Source organism: Pempheris klunzingeri, chromosome 12 (assembly GCF_042242105.1).
Source record: "Pempheris klunzingeri isolate RE-2024b chromosome 12, fPemKlu1.hap1, whole genome shotgun sequence".
Taxonomy (NCBI): Eukaryota; Metazoa; Chordata; class Actinopteri; order Acropomatiformes; family Pempheridae; genus Pempheris; species Pempheris klunzingeri.
This window is the reverse complement of record NC_092023.1, coordinates 6,168,078-6,191,759: the sequence shown is the minus strand read 5'-3', so window position 1 is coordinate 6,191,759 and position 23,682 is coordinate 6,168,078. Positions and strand designations below refer to the sequence as shown.

General features: G+C 42.5%; 1 protein-coding gene across 1 annotated transcript in view; it reads right to left on the bottom strand.

The window, feature by feature from the left end:
- LOC139210505 (calcium-activated potassium channel subunit alpha-1a) overlaps positions 1 to 22,570 on the bottom strand; it is a 129,800-nt gene extending 107,230 nt beyond the window's left edge. Inside the window, exon 1 of the mRNA XM_070840507.1 lies at positions 22,280 to 22,570. Coding sequence (XP_070696608.1) covers positions 22,280 to 22,570 — 291 coding nt within the window. The remainder of the gene's footprint in view (positions 1 to 22,279) is intronic.
- Positions 22,571 to 23,682: the final 1,112 nt, after the last annotated feature.

The window sequence follows — 23,682 nt, the reverse complement described above, 5'->3', positions numbered from 1 at the left end:
TTGGTAATTGCAAAAAAAGTAAGAGTTTGGATGCAAAAAGACCAATTTGGCTAATGGGCAGTATTAAACAAAGCTGGATTTAAATTATTCCAGTTTCTGAGAATGTGTCAATTAGGCCCACAAATTGTATTACACAATATGGGGGTCAACACCGTTATTTGGGAAATGTTCTTGTTAAAGGCTTTAAAAAAGGCAGTCATCTGAGCCTAATGATTCAGAGACTTGCCCTTGATTTGAGAACAGCTCAGAGGCTAACAAATGGAAGTGCAAATGATTTTCTAACTCTAGGCTCATTTAATCATTTTAAATTTAGATCTCACGCCTCCCACTGGGGAAAATAAATCAGCTTCCTTCATACAGAATTTGCATGTTTTAACCCTGGAGTTAGGAAGAAGAGATGGGAAGAGGACGCATGGGTGTTATGGCTCGTGCTCTCCTGTCAGCCAACACCAAGGCCTGCGATGTGTTCCACAAGGAAGGTTCTGTGTCTTTAGGGTGACCCTAAATAGAGAGGACTTTGACCTCACTAACAAGATCCATTAAGGGGGACTGGAGTCTGGATGAAACATTGCAAGTGTGTATACACGTTCTCAAGCCTACAGAGAATCAGTGTAATTATGCAAGATGGCAGCACAGCAAAGCAATCTGTGTGTTTATAGGAAAGGTCATTGCCTTTGGAGGAACACTGGACCGTATTTCACAGCATTAAGCCTCTATGTGATGTCAAGTGTAAAGTGGGCTGCTGGGGAGGACTGAGGCATCCTCTCTCTGTCTTTCTCTGACTGCGTGGTGCTCAACTTTACCAAATCAAAGGATTTTTACTGTAGAATGAAACATCCACAGACAAGGCGCACAGAGCTCAGAGGAAGCACTGAGCATCCAAGTTGAGCCATGTTTGTTTGTGTTCAGTGTAAGATGAGCATCAGCTCTGGTTTCCGCCGTGATCTGCCTGTTCCTGTTAGTGGAGTTGTTGTTGTCTTTGGAACAGGTTTGGGATTTGAGGAGCTGACAGAAAGCATTGCGGGATTGCCTTTCGCCCGAGGTTGGGAGAGGCATCCCCTGTGATGGCAGTGGTTTGTGTGAGTAGGGGTGGAGAAAACCACCTCCCCAGAGTCAGCAATTTGACCCTACAGGCTGCAGAGTTGAGCTTGAATAAACAACACTGAAAATTCAGCATAAAAATAAAAAGTGTTGTCAGGGTGCGTTAGAGAGAGAGTTGGCAACAGCTTTCACATGGGATGATGTGAAGACTGAATCAGCTCTCCTCTACTGTCCACACAGTGTGCACTTGATTGCTGCAGCACTGTACAAATCCAAGGGCAAGTCACGGGGGGGTGAAATACACTGTGTGTTATGGCTGCATTTGCATGAAAGGAGGATTTATTTTATGAAATTATACTGAAGCAACAATGCAGGCGACAAGGGAGGAGTGTGTGTGTGTGTGTGTGTGTGAGTGAATCATTAATCATGAAGTAGCTTGAACTCTTGAAAGCTCTTTCTTTAAAGAAGATCACTTGCTGTCCTTGAAGATGATAACTACAATGATGTACTCCTCAGTTATGTTTTGATGCTTGTGTGCAAGGAAAGGCAAATATATACAGCATTTTTCTGCCAAGTGAACATGTATGCAAAAGTTTGACGTGAATGACACCAATGCGTGTTACATCACAATGACAGTTGACGTTACGGCTTCATCCCGGTTTTGAGATGCTGCACAGCAAAGAGGGAGCCTTAATAATCCACTCATCTAGATCCATTATGCCTGCTGTGATGAAGTATCAACCAGCTCATGAGCTTTTCTTCCAAAGCATCGGTGAGGAAATCCACATCACTAATCCCCAGCCTTAGTGCATGTATTTAACAGGCTCTGGACGGCCAGTGAAGGTTTACTGTAAGAACATCTTTCTCTCCTCTTCACTAGCTAATAGCCACTGTTAATCAATACTGTTGTAAGTGCTTTTAGCCCCCAGCACCGGGCTCATTTGTCAAAATAAAAGCCGTATGAGCCCAAGGGACTAATCAAAAGGGATGAAGCAACAGGGAAATTCTCAGCTTGGTAACATAAGGAGCCAGGGAGGGATGAGAAGGGATGCAGTGGTGATTCAAGCATGTTCAGCAGCAGCTTCAGATTACAGCACACTGTGGAAATTTGAATATTATTATAGTTTCTGTGCTCCACTTGTTTCTGTGCTCCAAATTATAACATTTTCTAAGCAACAAAAAACTATTTATAAAGATCTGATTTAAATTGGTTATGTTTTAAACAAATAAAAGAGGGAGGTTTACACCAGCAGATGAAATTTAATTAAATGACTCTTAATACTGTACCACTGATATACGAGGGGGAAAAAAAAAAACTGTTGAATAAATAAACTTCACACATTGTGATCTAATTGCAATCTGATTTTGTGTTTGGTTCAATAACTATCCAAGGGAGTTGCAAGCCTCATTTTAAAATTAAGGCTTGCAAATGTAATCAATCAAATTTTGAAAGTTGTTTTATTAAATCAGGGCTCAAGACAAGTACCAAAATACAAAATCTGCCATTCAAATCCACAAACGGCACTAATCTCTCTGCACAGAGATCCGCTACAACTCTATCGAAAGAAATCCGGTGCATCTGTACACGGCAGAGGCAAGTATGAGATCATGATGGACAAACGTCGCTCTCATAAGAACAGACCATCGCTCATTGCTTGTTGCTTAGCAACAGAAACCTGGCGGGCAGACAGTAGGTGTGTGAGACAGAGTGTGTGGGAGGGGAGGTTTGGAGGACGCGGGTAGAGAGAGGGACAGAAGCAGAGCAACGGGGAGGAAAAGACACAGAGGCAGGCTGAGAGAGGAAGACAGAGAGGAGATGTGATGCAAGACGCATGTGGGAGAGATGTGGCCACAGTCAATACATGGTGGTGGTGTAGAGTACTCAGAAGAGTGATTCAAGTATTCAGAGCAATTCAACTATTTGAAAAGTAGCAGATGTAAACACTGGTGTATGTCTTAATTACAATAAATGTGAATGTAAATATTGTGCACAGGTATTTTGAGTTCATGTACTATTTCTTAAATATCAAATTAAACATGTGCATTTGACTGAATCCACAACACTTTGATTATCAGCATAAATTAATAGCAACTTTTAATGAAACTGAGAGTTACAGTCCAATTGGGCTACAGTTCACATGGTAAACCATAAGAAAATAGAAAAAAAAAAAAAAATGCTACTTGTAACACGAAAGCACTTTTGTTGTTGCCTCAAAATATAAATTGTTTTTTCCACTGCTGGCCATGCTGCTGTTTATAGACATCCTGTTCTGTTCACACTGACTTTCCTGGTGCGTGCAGAGAATCAAAGCACTGGCAGACATGAAAGTGAGATATAACACCACAGTACTGTAATTCAAAAGTCTGATAAATAATGCGCTGTGGCTCTGTTGATCAGATTATTTTTGCTCCAATTTCACCCTTAAAATAATCTGGTTAAGGAGTTGACCTGACAGCTGCAATAGTCAGAGAATAGCTTTAATCTTGTTATTATAAAATTATATTGCGCGCACGTAAATGCATAGCATGCGTTGTATGGTCAGCATGTCCACGATGTTTCACCACCCGGTGATCTAATCTCCATCTCCATGACCCTGAATTCCTAGAAATAAATAGGTATGGAAGATGATTGAACAAATTAGCTGTATAAAAGGTCACTTGACAATGTGACGTGTGACGTTTAAAGACATCCACCTCTGCGTGAGCCCATGCGTAGCCAACACCTGATTCTTTGAGCTGCCGTCCTGACCATCTATATTGACTCATTTTTTCTCATGTTTCAGGAATTGAAATTAAACACCACATTTTCTGAAACAAAGAAAATGAAGAGGAATTTTACCATTCAAGAAATTAACAGGGAAGCACGGCCGCACAAAAACAGTTTAGCAGTTGGCTTCACAGTTCCATACGTGAAAAATCTGTGCCAAAAATGAAACAACAAGCTGAGCACCGATTTAAGGAGAAAAGCTGAATGAAGAAACAGAGAGAATGGAAAAATAACTAATTACACTTTCAAAAGCAAACACACATTTTCAAGAATTTTTTTTTTTTTAACAACTTAAAATGTCAAGGTTAGATATTTCTAATCCTTTATTTCTAGATTAAAGGTGCAGCAGTAGGCAAAGGAAGGGCGTTCTAATAATGCAGGTGGCAAAATACCAAAATACCATCACGTTATTTTTAGCTCAGTGGAGGGTGAAAAATAGTCCAAGTGCAACCTTGGTACACACTCAATCCTCGTGGCCCGGGCTTTACAAGACATATATTCTGCTGCATTGGTCTAATGTCACCAACAGCAGCCAAGTCTCAAGGAAATCTCAATGACAAGGATAGAGCTGTGCTAACTTAAGGATGCCACAATTCGTGTTGAGCTTTAATATGATCATACTTGAGCATGCCACACTGAGTGGCCAGTCTATGCTATACCTCTTGAGCCAATATAGACCCATTGCATGCTTCACTTGCTGTGTCATTCATGCTTAAGGTCTTTCAGTTGTTGATCTCTTAAACTTGATGTCAGTCAAAATTTAGTCTTGAGCTTTTCACAAAACATGACCTGCTTGGAAAGTCTCCTGTAGCGCGCAAACCAAGAACTACTGCAAGCACTTTCAACGTCTCCAGTTGCATATCATCAAACCCATTATTGGAGACTTTTTGCTTGAAATAGCATACTTCAGTATATCGTAGCATGTGTGAATCGATAAGCACAGCGTGGCTAAACACTCCAAGAAAAATGGTGTAACAGGAGACACTCTCTTGACCAACTCGCTGATGGAAAATATCCAAGGGATCTCTATAATGGACCCAACTGACAGCAATCTAATTCAATCACGTGTGTTGCAGTTGCAACTAAGCTGCCTCCAAATACCCCGGTCTATTTTAAACCCTGTTCAACAATGACAGACCGAGAAGACTCCAGTATGCCTGAAAAAACATTACGCAAAAGGAAAGAAACCAAACACCCCAGGCTCTCTCTGTCTCGCATTTGTAATATGTATTTGTGTCCGCATGTATGTGCAGGGTGCATGCCTGTGTGTCAACTCAGTGTGCCCTGAAGACTGGTTTTTGTGCTTGTCCTGTTACATACAGTTGTGTTCACAGTATAACATAGTCTATTAGAAAGAGTAATGGGCTCAATAGAAGATGCTGTACAGAGAGTGTTCATACATTGCAGTTACAGCAGGCATGGTTCATTATATAATGTGCAGTACAGCTACAGCCAACTCACTTTTTTGTGTATTTTTTACACAATTCAGTCACCTTGAGGACAGAATTATCTTATCATGTACTCTTATCTGTCCCCAGTGGCGAACATGTGAGAAAGAAGACATATTTCAATGGGTGCACAGCACACTGGTAAGAATTAACACTGGGGTTATTTATTTCCCTTCTTAATCAGAGCACACTGGTGGCCTACAGCTGTTGTTTACTATTAAAGCAGGATTAGGTCCAAGTTTTGCTGGGTAGTTCCAGGAGACGGCACTGATCGCATGGTTGTTCCCAGAATGCCTGGGTCTTTGAGATCATTCCCTGCAGCGTCAAGCAAGTGGGTACAAAGGCTCTCCCCTCCTCCGCTCTCTAACCACAAGACTAGAAAGACGCACGACAGCTACGACTGATGTCAATCATAACAGGTCAAATTATTTCCTTAAGCCAATCCTCCTCCTAGCTCTCCTGTTGCTACACAAGTGCTTTTTACTGATACATAAATGACACAGGCTTGGGAATAACCAAGAGTAAATATTGTGGTCCTAGAATCAGGGTGCTGTAAATGTGTAATGTGCTGTATATTGTGAAAAACAGCTTGAGGGGGGTTTTGTTATTGATTTATGAATATAAGGGTAAAGAATGCCACCTCCCAGCTAAGTCTCGGTCCCATCAATAATGCAGCTACAGTGTCTGTGTCCACACAACAAATGAACAACACACTGGAGCCTCCATTATTCATGAGGGATTCCACCTGTAGCACCTCAGCTGTATTATATGCGCCCAACATGAAGATTTGCAGGAGCTCTGTGTAAGCCGTTACATGCAGTGGTACTACATTGATATGATGCTCCACCAATGGAGCTGCCACAGTGGAGACCAGTTATACAAATAAGACATTTCCTCAACATAATTGCTAAGAGAAAACCATAATTGGCCTGTCTAAAGACCATTCATGCAGCATAATGACACAAATAAATAATTATGTAATTACCACAAAACAGACTCTCATAGTATTTCAACAAAATGGAAAAAAAAAGACATAGATCAGCCAGAAAAAAAAGTAATTTTCAGTCACTTCCTGGTTTAATGATATTTGGTACAAACAAGAATAGAGTCACCTTTAAAACCAGAGGGAGCTCCCAGCTGTTCTGTGTTGTTTTGTTTTCCCTGAACAGACAGGAGGACAGAAAGCGTCTATCCCCGGCAGTAATTGGAATGGCAAAACAAAAAATGCAATTTGTCTCTGAACACTGTTGACATAGAAAGGGACAACTTCTGAGCACCAAAACCCTCTGGTTGGAAACATTTAATTGCCTTGTTTTCTCTTTCACGTTCAAATCCCAGAAGGCTAACAGCGTTTAGGGACTATAGATGTGTACATAGGAATTCTGTTACTTTTTGGCACTTTATAACGGAGCTTTGGAAATTTTGTCACAAAATATTTCAAATCAAAAGACCCACAAACCATCGTTCTCCTACATTAGCCCTCTAACGTGGAGGGCTATTACTCTCACTGTGTCACAATGAATTACGCCTGCTCCTCTATGAACTGGCAACCAGGGGGTCATGACCGCCTTACGACAGAACGAGGGCCACAAGCAAGAGGAACTGCAGGGCTACCATGATTCTGGCTGATACTATATATAAGAGGCACATTGTATGCATGTGTAGGCAAGCATATGGTCGGCAAGTGACACTGCCATGTAAGCTGATCAACATTTTGGGAAAACACTTATTTGACTTGTGGACCAGCAAACTTTGGAGTCTCTGCTGGTTGCCAGGCAACTGGTCCAGACAGAAAATTAGTCCCCCCCCCCCCCCATTAAATGACAATTTGTCACTTTTACACTTCAGTTTTTGTACAATACAGATTGAAGAATTGAGGCATGTGTTGATTAGTGAGCTTTAACCTCTAAAGACCTGGCGTACACATGCGTGGACATCACATTTTGGGTTATATTACCATAGTAGTTAATTCTGCTTAACTGGGGCCGTATGGACATGTATGTGGGCAAAATTGTTGATGTTTCATATTGTTTTTTGCACCGTGATTTTCAAAACATGTTCAAAATATGTTTTGTATGTGTTATAAATACATGCAAAAGCAGTCAGGAAAAAAAACTGCTATGTTCAGGGTGGAAATAAAGAGTTTTGCACAAAGGTGACTTTATTGTGTTTTCTGGAAATTAAGACCGATTGTCCACATATGTGGACATAATTTTTCTCTAAAACTACACCATGTAAAAAGATGATGCTTAGGTTTTATACTTATCAGGGTCCAATAAGCCCAAATAGCAAGGAGAAATAAAAAATGCATATCAAACAAGAGCTCGGGTCTTAAGAGGTTAGAGGTGCTGGTAGGTAGGTGGATTTATTTTATTTTTTTTACCTTTCTAAAGAGCCAGGCTTGGTGCTTCCCCGTGTTTCCAGTCTTTATGCAAAGCTAAGCTAGCAGTAGCTTCATATTTAACATACAGACATGAGCGTATCAGCCTTTTCATCTAACTCCAATAAGCACATTACCCAAAATGTCAAACTTTCCCTTTAAAATTGTCCTTCTGGCAACTTTCTGAAGCCCCAGTTCACTCGTTTCCAGCACTGGTTCCGTTTAAACTGTCTTTGCTTTACCTCCACGTATGCGGACTGCAACACGGGTTGCACACAGAAGCAAACCACCACCTGTGTGGCATGCACAGCCTAAATGTCAGACTCCTAATGCCTTTAACGGTGTGTGTGTGTGTGTTTGGGGTGTGTCTGTGTGTGTGCTATATGTGTGAATAAAAACAGCAGGGCCAAGGTTTGCCCTGAGACGGCAGTAAATCACATTATAGAGTGCAATCTCTATATATCACAGCCACTGCCATTCTGCCCAATGGCTTCCCACAGCTGTTCCAAATCTCCTCTCTGCGTTTCTCTGCTCTAAAAAGACTGATGAAAATTCAAGACATCACAGGAGAACGCTGATGAATTCATAATGTTTGCGTTAATTAAATGCTTTTGTGTGCAAAATGTTCTTATCAAGAAGTAGCTGCAGTGTGACACAGAGGCTTTCTGTCTTTGTGTTACTGGACCGGAGTGTGGAATTGGAAGTAATGACTAGACTCTGGAAGGCCGAACAAGGCTAAGAAAGATCCTCTTTATCTATTTATAACAAGGAGATGTATTTCCCGACTTGTGTGCCTTTGTTCTTATCGCCTAGCATGCATTTTTAAAATCGCATAAACCCTGCATTTCTCACACCCACACGCACGCCTCGCCAAGAACGGGTTGCTTTGATCGACAGGGAGCGTGGCAGCGATGGTCAGAGGCTGAGTGTCAGAGTAATTACAGGGCAGCCATGTTAGCTGGCTAGGCCTAGTCCCACAGGAAGAGGAAACGGCAGCAGTGCAGCTTGCATAGGTAGGGTTTCACCTCAAAAGACACCCCGTCTTTGTTCTGTTCACTGGACTGTCATGTGAGCACATGCAGATGGCTAATTTCTCCTGCGACCCTTGTCAACTTTGACCCTTACCCCTTTTGGGACGGGTGAAAGGCCTCTTCTGTGGTCAGGCTCAAGTCTCATTTTCCCATTTCTGATCCCTTAAGCAGGGGCCACTTCCCTAAAGATTAAGGATAAATCACTATGGAATAAAGAGAGAAAGGGCACTTAATGGTCTCGTGTATTGGTGAAGACAGCCAGTGTTTCAACAATGTTGTTTCCACATGTCATCTGTGATATCACTTACGATCCGTCCCCGTGTGTTTAAGGCTCACAGGTTAGAGAGCCAAATGAACGGTAAGAGCTTCCAAAGCACGGACCAGTCTTGTATGGCCACCAAATTCTCAGACTGCGGTTCCTTTGGGTAAACATAAGGCAGCCCTGAAGAACAATGACAGATGAAGATGCTTTGAGACAGAGAAAGATGAAATGATGGGATGGAAAGCAACGAAAGGGGAAAAAAGAATATGTAGACAGAAAATACCAAAATATGAACTACATTACAGATAAACAAAAAAGGATGTAAAGCCAACAAAGAGGGGGGATTAAAAAAGGTGAACCAAAGAGGGTGAAAGCCTGTGGCTTTCTGAAAACCTTGCCAGCATACCTGCGTTTCTTATGTTCACTGAGAGACAATGTGCACAAGAGCAACTGCTTCTATTCCAGCCTCTTACAAACAACGCACAGGGCAGCAAAACCATTCAGATATCCAGCCTATATCCATCACTGCTGACCATCACAACCATTCATCAACAAAATACAAAACAACACGATCAGTTTTCTCTTTTTTCGCCAGATCAGTTTTGAATATTGCAGGGAGTCATGGAACAATAAGCATTATTGTGAGCAAACGTTGGACCTCCTCTCTGTAGTCGGTCTCCTCAGTGTCAGATAAGTCCCACTGTAGTGGGGTCATCAGCAAACTTCACTCTAGTGCTAATGTAGTGGACGGGGATGCAGTTGTGGGTGAGGAGACTGACGAGGGCTGGACAGCCCTGCGGTGCACCTGTGGTGTGGTTGTCCATTCTGACATTTTGTGGTCTATTAATGAGAAAGTCCATCATTCTATAAGTGGGTAATCCCAGGTTGAGTTTGTCTACCGGGTTATGTGGGGAAATGATATTGAAAGTAGAGCTGAAGTCGACAAATAGCATCCTAACCTACGTGTTTGGATGCTCCAGGTGGGACAGGGCAGGAATGCATCTACTGTAGGTCTGTTTTCTCAATAAACTGGTGGCTGCCCAGATCAGTGGGGGGGTGATGGCCTTGATGTGAAAGAGTACAAGACCCTCAACCTTTTCCCATCATGCCATGAGTTGGTTACCTTGCTGAATAGTTGAAGGTGTTAATCTTGTCACCTTTCACCCTGGTAACCAAGGGGTCAAGATTGAAATCTTGGAAAAGGTGGAAAGCTGAATTTAAACTTCCCCTCATACATTTTTTCTTTCTGTGTTATTTTCACTTTTGTCAAAATGCTCAAGACACTCAAGAGTGTGTTTCTGAGTCTTAATGCCGTTTTAAATTCTCAATTAAAAAAAGGTCTGTGTGAGATTCTGTACTTCTTTCAATCCCAAAACCACCCACTCCCTCAAGATTTCAGGCCATTACTGCCTGTTCCTGCAGATGTGCCAGCCCACTCCTGCTGCTCCTGAGATTCGAACCACTGATGTCGGTAAAATTTTTATTCAAAATCTCTAAGCCATGTCCCACAGGGAAAAAAGGCACATCAGCCTCACGGGTTCTTTTAATGTAATGTTTTTACAGTACCTCAACTGTGTAACAAGCCACCTTTAAAGCACATGGGCTGAAAATAAGCTTGCTGTCAGGCTTCACTAGTCACTTTGTTATCAATTACAAATGAGATTGATGGATGTCTGCTAATCCTTATTGTTGTTGTTATAAACAAACAGGCCTATAATTACAAAATACTGATCCAAATATTAGATGATCCCGAACAGAAGTCCTCCTTTTTTTTTTTTTTTTTTTTTTTTACATTTTTACATTTCACCTTGTCCGGCCTGTGGATTTGACGGTTTGTGATTGGCTTTTTTCACAGCAGACCATTCGACTTGTCAGGGCTGGAAAAAGCACAGGTGGAACTAACAGCATTAATTATGGCTCTGTCCCAGTCAGCAAACAGCGAGCCAGCACGCACAATGCCAAAGATCTGCAACTGGTTCATTTAAATGGAATGCAGCCATTACTAATGTTATTAATTATACCTTTGCTTTTCCTGGTATGACATATCAAAATGTCTGCTATGAAAAAGGGGCATATTGCCGAGGCTTTCAGCTGACCATTCAGAACTGGCCCCATGCCTTACTGTGGTAGTGGTTAGGATATCATCTGAGAGCACTGACAGGTTTATTTTCAGGTGTGAAGTGTATTTACTCAGATACATTTGGTAAAGTCATCAATTAGTCCTAATCCTTGGAGCATTTTCTCTAGCTAAACTTATACCATACACATCTCTCACCCTTGTGTAGCATACTCTAGTATGTTTTCTCGTGGGGCAACTAAGGGCAAAGACGGGTTTTTTTTTTTGATTTTTTTTGCTTAGACACCATATAACTTCTTGGAACAGAAATCTCTAGTTACACAAGAATTTTTTTTTTTTTTTCAATCCATGACATTTACTGTGCATTTGTGCTCCCCAAAGACTGATCCCTGTAGACTCTGAACACTTCCTCCCACTGGCACCCCTTAGGCCAAAATGTCAACTTTGCACATAATGTAATCTAATATGCATAATCTAATACGCAGTTTGCCATGCATTTTGCTGAGCAGATGCTCCCAAGAGGATAAGCCCAGTCTCTTAGCCCCACTCTTACGTCGTTGGTAAGTACAACCCAACGAATAGCAATGTCTTCATTATTATAATAGTTTGTTACACCCAATACTTGTACTCACAGGACAGTTAAAAGAGGATTTTGAAATGTATATATACATTTTAGCTCAGTATAGTTCTTTTCTGGGACATTGAATTTCAAGAAAAATACAAAGGAGAATGATTCCCGATGATGAACTTAGCATGCAAGACACGAAGACAAACCTTTTCCAAGATTTCCACAAGATGCTGCCTTCCTTGTCACTGAGTACAGAGATATTTAGATGGTCCTACCGTGCATCACCACTACTCCACTGCTGCTATATTAACAACTTACTCACTGCTTACTTTCAATGCAACCGATTAAGCCCTGCTTTTGAGACGTGATGACTCAAACTCACTGTTCATTCCCTGAGCATTAGCTAAAGAGCTGGAAGCTGCAGTCTGAATTTAGATTGGTCTGAGTTGTGTTGAGTCAAATATTAAAAGTTGATTGCAACTGAATGACTAATGTCCAAAAAGGAAAGACATAACTCTAGAGGTGCATGCATTGGATTAAATTCTCTTTCCATTCATTCAATTTGAGGAGGGGAACCTCATGAAAACAGCTTCATTCATTATGATATTTTCTTTACAATCATTTTAGAATGCCAGATAACATGATTTCTATTTTTTTTTTAATCATGCTATTCTACTAAAGCCTGCTTACTCTTTGCCATCTGTATTTCTATGAGAACTGCAACCACTTTTTAAGTATTCAGCAGCATGGACATAGCACTCATACATGTACATGAGAAGTATTGCTCGGCCTCCCTTCCTGAGCTCTCCATGGTGCTGAAAATCTTGTGCAGAATTGCTGAGGCCTGGGGCCGTTATGTTTAATACATCTGGTCAAAATACAGATATGGAGAACAACTGCAGTGTCCCACTGTAGCCAATGAATTCAATGTCTTAGATGAGCACCATAGACAGCATTGCATTATCTGAATATTAGAACTAATCCCTGCCGCTCCCCTGGTCATCATCATAATGGAACCACACGTTTCAACACTGACCACAAACTATCCAGAAGCATCCGGAGTGTGAATCCTGGGAAATGGTGGTAGGGAAAACAACACACTGAGTAGTAATGGCCATCAGTGCTGACACAATATTACTGATTACTTTCTCATACATATATGCATCTGTGCATCATTCAGAATCAATTGTGTTCTCACATTCAACACATTTCTAAGCAGAGTGTCAACAATGCTACAATCTATTTTGGATCCTAGTGTTTGAAATAATTACCATGGAGTCACGTTTCTGTAACCTGACCTCCACTGTACTGATAACAACACAGGGAAGCTGGCACTGCATTTGAATACAAAAACAATCTACAGGTGGAACCACAACTCTTTATAAATGTACTTTGCAGTATGCAACTATGAAAAGGAAGGGGGGGGGGGCTGTGTCAACATGTACACTTTCAAACGTTATTCATGTCTATCTCACAAGATAAGCGTGAGCCATCACATCCAGCATTGAAGGCCAGACAAGCAGCTTCACAACAGATGCCATGATTCTATTATGGATATACATATCTGTAATATAATTCAAGTACTTACTGACTGAAACTACAACCAGACCAATCAGTTCATACAAATGCATACAATTTATATCTCTGTGAGACTGTCTGAATGGAGATCTGTACTCATTTATATGGTTTCTAATGGGGCTTAAAAACAACTATCCATGAGAAGCATTGACATCAGCACTCAAAGAACATCATCAGTGGAGGAGATTTGCATCTGCATTTTTGTCATTAATGTAGAAGTTCATCCATTATGTTTAAAATGGTTTCCATTCACGTGAAAGACACAATACAGATTAAAAATATCTGCTGTCCAAATGGTCCCCAGGAGGGCAGCAAGGCAATTTAATAGTCTTAACAACTACTGAACAATGAAAGCTTCGCTTAATCTCGATGGCATAGGCTGTCAGAGAGCAGCATGGCGGCTCTACATTGTCATCAATCTTTAATGAGCTATTTCGAAATGAACCCATGCACTCTGTGCATCATCTGTACATGATGTCTACACTTGCTGTCATTTGGGGCTCAACACTAGGCGCATCATCTTACAAAGCTCATGTCACTCTGCAATTGGTCTCGCTTGCCTCGCTTGGTTCACGTCTAGATACATTTCACAGCTTTCAGAGCAATGCCGAGCAGACGGAACCTCGGTGAGACAGTACCTTCTGGGATTTCACTATTGTAAGCATCAAACACGGCTGTAATTGACAGCTGGGCTATTCATTCCACACAGCCACTCTGGAAAATGTCAGAAGAAGTCAAGAGGTAAAATCATTTTGTAGCAGGCAGGCTCACTTTAGCCGAACAGAGTTCAGCTTGTAGGCTGCCCTTCACTGTCAGTCTGACTTGTATTCGTCCATAAAAAAAACATTCCATTTTATTAGTTCCTTTGCTCACTTAACCAATAGGCATTGACTGGGATGCTGGCAAATGGGGTGCAATCTTTGAATTGTAGCATGGTGGCTATGAAGACACATTGCTGGCACGCAGAGAGAAACCTGAGCCTGCTGTTAGCCTGCTAGGAGAATGACAATTAGCATATTAGCCCAGCCCCTGTGTAGGTTAATTGAGACAGGTTGCTGAGGGCAGCGGCTGCGGTGGTGGTGACGTGTAATCCTAACACTTTCCCATCCTTCTCTGAGAATGGATACTTGTATGTTCACCCACAGCGTCGGCCTCGCAAACCTTTGTATTGTATTTGCTAAAAGAGAGATGATCTCTAAATAGGAAGCAGAAACGCTGCCTGCTGCGATCTTTGAAGGTCAGTGGCTTGTCCTCTACACACTCCCTCTCTCTGTGTCTCCATCTCGCTCTCCGTGCATCGGTGCACACAGCTCAAAGCACCAATTATAACGTTAACCATGTTTTGATGTCCACCTATCGGTGCTCCGTTGGCTTCTATGGTTTCTGAGGGTGGGTTGTGGGGATGAGGGGGAGAGCAGGAGATGGCTGGCTCTACCTGATAATCAGCACCAGCAAAGACTTAGTCCCAGGGCTGTGCATGCGCTGGCCTGTCTACTTGCTGTTATTCAGTGCAATCATGGAAGGTTGGGAAATTGCTAATATTGTACCAAACATCTGTAGAGCAAACCTAAAATAGAAAAATGACTACACTGCTTAATATGAACAGAATTTAATGTTTAAAATGGTGAGAGAGTCTCAGCAGTATAAGACTACAGTCAAACATTGCATGTGTATGTAGCCTCTTAAGCAATACAGAATAATTCAGTCATCTGTTTCTCGGTTACACTCACTTACAAAAACATGTGAAAGAAGTACTGCCTCGATTCACTTTAGATAAGTGTACAACAGTAACATTAAGCGTTAAAGCAAATATGTTGCTGCCGTTCGTCTTAAATGCCTGTTAAAACATACAAAACCGAGACACATCCACATGTGATTATCAACACCATTTCAAAATAACATTAGCTTACCCTTCTCTCTCTTGTTAAAGCTGCTGCAATGGTATGAAATTTGATTTCTACGGCCTGGCTATAGAGAGAGTGCCCACCCTACACCCACATGCACACCCTTCCTCTGATCTTAAGCACTTTAAGGACAACAACAGCTGGTAGACTAGAAACCATAAGCCGTGATCCCGCTGGCTAGTCAGGCGCTAGCTACCTATCTCCCTCCTGCAGGCCTCCTTTGCAAGCTTAGCCTAGCCAACCTCCACCAGCAGATCTATATGCAAATGGTTTTCCACTGCCAGTGTCACTAGGCAAGGATCAGGTGGCTTAGACCCTTTCACACATTTCCACTGATGGGAATGCCAGTCTGGCACTCTTCCCCCATGTGGAGCCAGGTATACCCTTCCCCTCTAACCTTTAACCTCTGAATAGTTCCTGGGGCGTGGAAGTCCTTTTAATAGTCCGGTGACTGGCCAAAGAAGACATTACAGCATGACAGCGGGGGAGCAGAGTTTGGGTACAGGGGGGTTGACCTCTGTGTCTGCCTCATGATATACATAGTCTGGACTGATATATGGCCTCTCCTTGTCTGTGGATTACCATACATCAGCATGGCACACTAGAGATGTCCCTAAATGGCCATCAAATCATGCCCAGAGAATTAGGGATTAGGGCCTAGAAAAGGGAGGATCTTCACTACAGAATAACTCATGAGTCACCCATTCCACATCAGAGGAATATGAGAAAAGAAAGTTAATCAGTGATGCTGGACAAAGTAACTTTCTGCAAGATATTCCATCTGTTTATAAATTTAAAAGCAGATCAGATATTCCAACATATACGCACATCATTTTTGTAATCTCAATTGAGTACACATCTTGTGTTGTTCTGCTAGATCTTAAAATTGATTAATAATCTAAGTCACTTCTTAAAGAAAAGTGCTGCCTTACTCTGTTTTGCATCATTGTGAATTTAATATCTTTAGATTTTGGACTGTTGTGTGGACAAAACGAGCTCTTTGAAGATGACACTATGTGCGTAGAGAAATTGCAGTTTGCATTTCTGACATTTTATAGATTAAATAAATAATCAGCAGACCAACAATAATGAAAATAATCATTATTCACAGCCTTACTCCTGATAAGAGTGGCTGGTGACAGCCATGCCTGCTGTGGTGGAAACTGGTCACGCTTTGCCGTGGGACAGCTGTGAGGCATGCTCACTCCCAGCAAGTGTCAACAACACATGACAAGACCAACCGCTGGTTAAAAGAACATAGTAGTGCGGCCATATTCACATTCCTGAGTTGACATTAAAGAATATATATAAAGCCATATGTGCACATAAAGTTTTATCATGTGCTTTGTGTTGTCCAGTGGTGCTCATTTATTCATTTCATGACGTCTTTGCTTTTGCACATTCTTTTTCCCTCAATTAGCTCTGGATTTGAATAAGCTAGTGTGGGATGAAGTGGGCGAGCTGGTCCAAGTTAAGCTGAGGTTAGTGAGAGCGACAGCTGATGTCAGGGTGTGTGCAAATGCAGCTGGTCTGTTGCCAAGCACAAAGGAATACACAGGCTCACAACAGTTCCTCTCTGCAGGCACCTCCGCAATCCACTGCACTTAAAGGTAAGCGCACAGAAGAGTGTCCCCGCATAACTCATTCGCTCTGCCATAGATTTGGCTTTTTCCCTTGTCACACAGGCGGAGACAAGTGTTGACACAAACTCGGACACATGCAAACACTGAGGTGCGTTTCAAACTCAGGTTTGATAAATTGCTCTGCAGTGAATGCCAAGCCTTGGAGCATAAAAATCAATAACAATCTTCAATTATGGAAATGCTTTGGGATGATTTACAATCCACCAGGTCTGCCATATCTCATTAGATGGTCGATCATAAGACAGATTTCTCCCTCTGGTTTAAAATGCTGATTTAAAGAAAACAGGTTTGCCTTTCCACCTTTAAACTTAACGCTGTTGAGTGTTTAGAGATAATGTGTTTGCTTTACCTTGAATCCTCTAACCAAATGAAGCCCAGCCACCAGATGTGTCCTTACCCCACCTCTTTATTAGACACATCACAGGAGCAGGGTCTGGCCTTCAGTGAGGAGAACCATCACACAGCACATCAAACTCTCATTAGATAAGATGAAACTAATGATCCCATGATTGCCATAGGGACTCTGGGCTGGTGCCGCAGCAAAACAAACATGAGAAACAGCATGAGCTAAATACAAATAAATGGATAAAAGGGAAAAAAAATAGAAGTTAATATGTCTTGAATAGAAATGCATGAGTCAAAATGTGAGAAGTAGGTAAGTTTACTGCACTGAGAATGTTTCCTCACTTGTAGAGAGGAAGCATCAGACAACAAGACAGCACAAGTGAAGAATATGTACAATATTAAGGCCTAAAACCAAAGTGTGAATTAAGAGCAATATGGAATAAGATTAAGAACAAAACAAGAATAACGCAACAAAATGTCACCTCGATCAGACTTGGGCACCGGAAAGCTAAATGTGAAGAGTAGATTGCACAGGTGGAGCGGGTACGTTGCTCCATCAGCCCACTGGTTTGGCTGTTTCAACAAAAACAATTGTACAACCCTGATGGCTGTTGGGCTCTGACATGCACATAAAACCTCCATGTTGCACCTTAGGGGGGGGGTGAGGGGGAGGCTGTTGCACTGAAGTGAGGTGGGACTGGGAGGTGTATCATTTTAGTCATCATTTAGAATATGTCTTACCGAAACACAGTGATACAAAGTGTAGTTTGGTGCTTGGATTGGATCCCTCTTTATTGTCAGTACAATTCGGTCTGCAGCTGGTGTGTGCAACCACTCCAGGTGCTTTTAAAAGCGAAGCATCTCCCTCCTTGCTGCTATGTGACAGGTGTCAATGGCTTGTTGCTCCAACACAAGTTCACTACCAGCTTCTCAGAGGTGCAGACTGTTCTCCTTTACACCTCAAGATGAAGCCGTCTACTAAACGGCTCTCTAACGTAACACAAACCTGACATTAACCTGCTGTCTAATTAAGCAGCAAATCAAAGCCAAAGAAACTAGGGATTATTTTGAGTATTGATTAATTTCCCAATTAGTTTCTCGATTGATATAAAATATCCAATACGAGTTAGTTTAGTTTGAAAAGAGGTATTTCATTTTTTTTCCCCCAAAGAGCCACGTTCTCCAGAGGATTATGGGCCGTACATATTTGGACAGAGATTGGTGCCACGAATGCAAAGCCTCGATACTCCTCTTCCCCACGCATCCCAAATAACAGAGGCGTCATATAAGAACTCCTGGAGGTGGCATGACGCAGAGTGGATAACTAGACCATTAGATAACCATACAGCAGAGAAGCAGCAAAACACAGAAAATAGCACAAAAAAATATCTCTAAAAACTCAAGCAAGACCACAAGACCAGAGGGAAGAGAAAATAGAGCAGGTTGATATGCTAACGAGCCTCGCAACGTGGCAGTGGCTTCCTATACTTTAATATTACTGAGTGGTTGTGCTTACATTTCGGTAAGTCATGCGTATGGATGAGCATTGTCTTGAGTGAGTTTGTTTAGTGGGAAACCCCTTATTGAGAATGTGTGGAGTCTGGAACTGCACTGACAAAAGAGAATAAAATAATGAAGCTCTTCCAGGCAGCCTGAGAACTGGCGTTCGCAGGGGGAGTTACAAGGGCAGTCGATTTACAAATGTGGTTTATGTGGTTTAAAACTGGCTTCAACACCCAGCAGATAAATGATGCCGTAAATGTTTCCATTACTAGCACAGTGTTAGAAAAATCAATATGGGTTTATTCTTTTATTTCATGTTGCTGTTTTAGTCCACCCAGGAGACAGCACCAGAAATACAAAGTATTGTTTTCTTGTCTAAAATACTATTGTCCTATCTGGTCTTAAGATACAAGTAGGGCTGGGCGATAAAATGATCTTAATACGGGATCATGATGATTTAGGTGTTGACTTAACTTTGTAAAACAAAAAATACATAGATAGAAATTTGCTGACCCGTTATTGATTGTTAAAATAAATAATTGTTCAACAGCAGCTTAATAAAAACCTTCCAAATGCAGCAAGAAACTGACATTTGACTTTTGTTTTGTTGGTCGTTGTATGCCTGTGGTTACAGGAGCTTCTGTCTTGCTGCCCCGTGTAGCCATGGGAGTTTTGACGGCCGCTCTGATAATTTAGCACCATCCAGCCCTCTTCATCTTTCCATCTCCTCATCTGGAATCATGCTGAATAACGTTAGAATTAGCCGACACAAAGCCAGTTTAACTGATTTGTAAGGCACTGCAAGGTTTCTATTGGAGCAAGCCATTAAATTAGGTCATGAAAAAAAAACGACAAACCCTCTTTGGGCAGCCTTGTTCGAACTAAGTTATGCTAAAACTCTGACTCTGCCAGTGCACTGCTGATGCATGACATAGTATGCACATACAGACATAGCATGATCATATTTTTTGCATATCACCCAGGCCTGGATGGAAGTATAAAAGTGATTGTATTTGGTTCCTTGGACTCACTGTCTTACCAGCAGAACAAGTCATCATCAGGCCCCAATTCCATGTTTTATAGCCACTGGCTTTGGATAAGCCAGATACCAAAGACTAAAAAAGTTGCAATGCACTAATTTCTTTTCTGCAGCCCCTTATCTCTTTCCTTCTCCCAGTATGACCTTTATGACCCCTGACCTGTCCTTTATAATCCCGACAGAGAAGAGGGCCATTTAAAAGAATTAGGCCACAGCTGTGTGTCAATGGCAGACGGCAGGATGACACTATGCAATGCAACCCTTCGTCACCCTCACACCCCCTGTTTCCACTTCCTCCTGTGTCTCTCTCAGAGTTTCCACCTCTATTTCCTTGCCTCTGATTCCAGGTTCCCAGTACTGTCAGAGAAAGCCTACCTCCCCTCGCGCCAGCATGCATCCTGTTTCTGACACATGCCAACTTAGCTGGCCACACTAGTCAGCTGAACACTGATCCAGTTTCCCCTTCTTAATACTCCTAACAAGCCTTTTCCCTCTGCAGCCAAGTGTCAAGCTTTCCCAAAGTCACCTAACGGGATGGCTCTGCCTTCCGCGCACAGCAACACAACAACACAGAGAGGCAGCACTGACGGAAACGCGCTTTCATTTTTTTTTTTTTTTTAAACCACCGTTTCTCCTCATTTACAAGAAATGAGATGCAAGCAGATACCCACCAGCAGTCACAAGATGGATACCTCATTATATCTGCATGGTTTATTTTCATCACTTTCCTAGCAAGACGATGAGAAGTATGAAGGATGACATATGGTTTGGTGCCATCTCTGATAGTGGGATCCGTGGGCAGAAGAAAATGACAGGAGGCTGACGGCCAAGTAATAGCCTAAACAGCACACTGGGCAAAATTATCTCGCAGTGTAAATAAGACATGTTTAGATGGGACGATTTGTTTTTGCAAGCCAACTAAGGAAATAAGGCTCAATTGTATTTTAACTCATATATCATGCAAATGTCTCCTTGTGCTTTTAAATATGTGTGGCTGAATTATTCAAAAGTAACAGAGAAAGCCCTTAACTTGAGGTGATCACATCCTGGCCAGAATCTAGATGAAGCACAACTTAAATGAACATGCATATGACTGTGGGGCTAAAAGATACGATTGCAATCAATATCACAACATTAATTAGAATATCTTTCAAATATAGACGTTTATGGCCTGAATGTATCCAATCTGAAATAATTAAATGTTACGCAAAACTCAAAACTTTGACATGAAGTGATCACATTATCCCAGCATGATTCCACTCGATATTGATGAGTGACAATAACGAGGAGTTTTTCACCACAACATTCAGCTTAGACATCAAACAACCAGCAAGAGAAAATACGATAAATGTGATTTAAAATCCAAACCAAATGCCCACAACTGCACCGCACAACATTACAGCGCCGCAGAGCAACGCAAGCTGTTTTGTGCTGTTATTCTCGTTTAAGGATGATGACTCTATGCCTCGTCTTCCACCTGTCATAACACCAAACAGAAATGGGCAGAAAGGGCCAAGGCCACCAAGAGGACGTGGCAGAGGAGCAGCAGGAGAGGCATGGCTCATCCATTTGAATTGGACACAACCCAAACATATCAAGGACAAAGAAGTTCACCCTCGCTCGCTCTTTCTTCCTTCCATCATTGTCACAAGATCCTCTTTTCAGCCCCTTTGCACATAACGCATAAACCCAGATTGGCACTGCCACAACACCTTTCCATTTCCTGATTTATGTTTTGGTTAAATATCAAAATATGTTGTTTGTTTTTTTATTCCAGCCATTATGACATAAAACATGCCAGGCCATGTTTTGCTCACTATGAGCAAAATTACCTTTTTTTCTTTACGGCCCCTCTCTTCAGCCAGGGGGCCACTTGCACTATACACAAGTGTGTGAGTCATGTATGAAGCAGGCTTTCATACACTTTTGACTCAGCTATGATTCATTCTAATGCAGGCGTCCCCAAGCAAAGTATGAGTCCTGCAGACAGGTTAGCTTCATCATTCCACAATGACATTTCATGTGCAGCATTAACACAGTACAGCCCCCCAGTGAGAATAAACATCTATGGCTGGAATAACAGAAAGCTTTGAAACTGAGGGTTCCCAGGGATTTAATATTGCAGAGCTGTTGCACACTGTGACAACGAAGGCCTTGATGTCATTGGGTCTGCATGAGGAGTCTCAGTGGACTTCATTAGGTCTCACTGGTGGAATGTGCAGGATCACATGTTTGGTTACATGAAACTAGAGGTTGCCCCCCTTGAAACATTCACTTTCACCCTAGAACTCAAGAGCCGGTGCCTGAGGGTACTTTGATGTGTGCTAAAGCAAAATAGAAACGGAGGAACTGCTCTCCTCTCATCCCACCCATATCTGCCATGCAACACCACCCCCTTCATTCAAGAGTGGGAGTTGGTAAACACAGCCAACGGAGACAACAAATCATATTTAAAAAAGGGATGCATTCATTATAACAGCACTGCTGATGATGCAGGTGATGAGGAAGCCATCAGCCTCGTGTCATGCCACCTTGCACCTGAAGGCCATTACTGAGAAATAGGCTCAAGTGAGGCTCACGTCTCCTAGAAAAAACACGGCAGCATCCCACAATATGTGCATTAGTGATTGTGCATGAGGCGTTTAAAGAGGTTTGACATCTCCAAACTGATTGTGACACAGTAGCAGTCATACCTTGGTTTTGATGTTGCAATGGCAGCAAACCGTCCACAGATATTTCAGGGTCCTCCATAGCAGGATGATGAAGAGACCCCCGAAAAACGTCACCATGGAGGAGGCGAGGAATGCCCACCACATGCGCTGTCCATTATTGTCGCAGGGCACCTCAGACGAGAAGGGGATGACAACGTCTTCCATCTTGGATATTAAGATCGAGGAGTCCGGATTTATATTATTATTGATATTGCTTGTCCTCATAGAGCTGTCGCTTCCATGGGGAACGGTGCCATCTGCCTCAGCTAGCATTTAGAAGCCTTGGAGAGCCTGTGCCAGCGTCCCCAGCCCCACTCACCAGCCATATTGCTTAAAAAAAAAAAATCCCCCCCCTCTTCTTCGCTGTAGATTCTGTTCACCCACCCGATGGAGTCTCTTTCTTCTCTTTTAGCAGCCTGGGAATTGTTTGTTCGTGACAGCGTGAGACACCGCACACGCAAACCTAACCAAAACAGCGGGTCGGTGGCCCTTGGAGAGAGGCATTTAAATCCGCAATAATGACGAATCTTAGGCGCTTCTCAGTCTGAGGGGTTTTCTGGCTCTTTCACGCCAAAAGCCATGACACAGACGGCGTCGTCTGCAGCCGCCGAGGCTGCCGATGATACTTCGGATAATGGTAAACACAGCGACAGAGAAGAATGTAACAGCCTGTTCTCTCTCGGAGAGGCGACCTCTCTTAGCCGTCTTCCATTCAGGGATCCTGTCGATCAGCAGGCGGAGAATCGATTTCACTTACTTTCGGCGGCAATCGACTGTGAACGGCGAACACACGCACACACAGAGAGAGAGGGAGAGAGAGAGATGTGGTGTTAATTCTTACAATTGGTTGCCCTTCACTGCGGCGCCGAAGACTACAAATCCTCGCTGGCGTTTTCGCTGTAAATTCTGCGTAAAAGGACGAGCGCTCGGGTGGATGTCACCGTCTCCATTCGGGTCCCCTGCAGCCCTGGCACGGAGCGGCCAGCTGAGAGCGCCTGTCAGATCCGCTCCAGAGGAGAGCGGGGAGATTTACAGGTAGGGGGGGCGGAGCGACGCGCTAATAATAAAGATGGACAGAGGGCAGCAACACCGCGACCATGTTTATTCCAAATGCCGACCGGGCTCCGCTGCATGGGTGTAAAGAAAAAAAAAAAAAAAAAAAAAAAAAAGAGAGGTAGGCTACATTTGCGCCTTTGCGTCTTTATTGCTCGCCAGTGACGCACGTCGCAAAGACGAAGAGGCTTTAAGCAACTATATCGATCAGTGACAGGTTGAAGGATCGTAGCTCGCTATAGACACATCACAGCAAACGATGAGTCCCCACAGGAATCTGGTATTGATACCAGACGATGTAAAATGACAATAAAGTGTGGCTACTTATCATA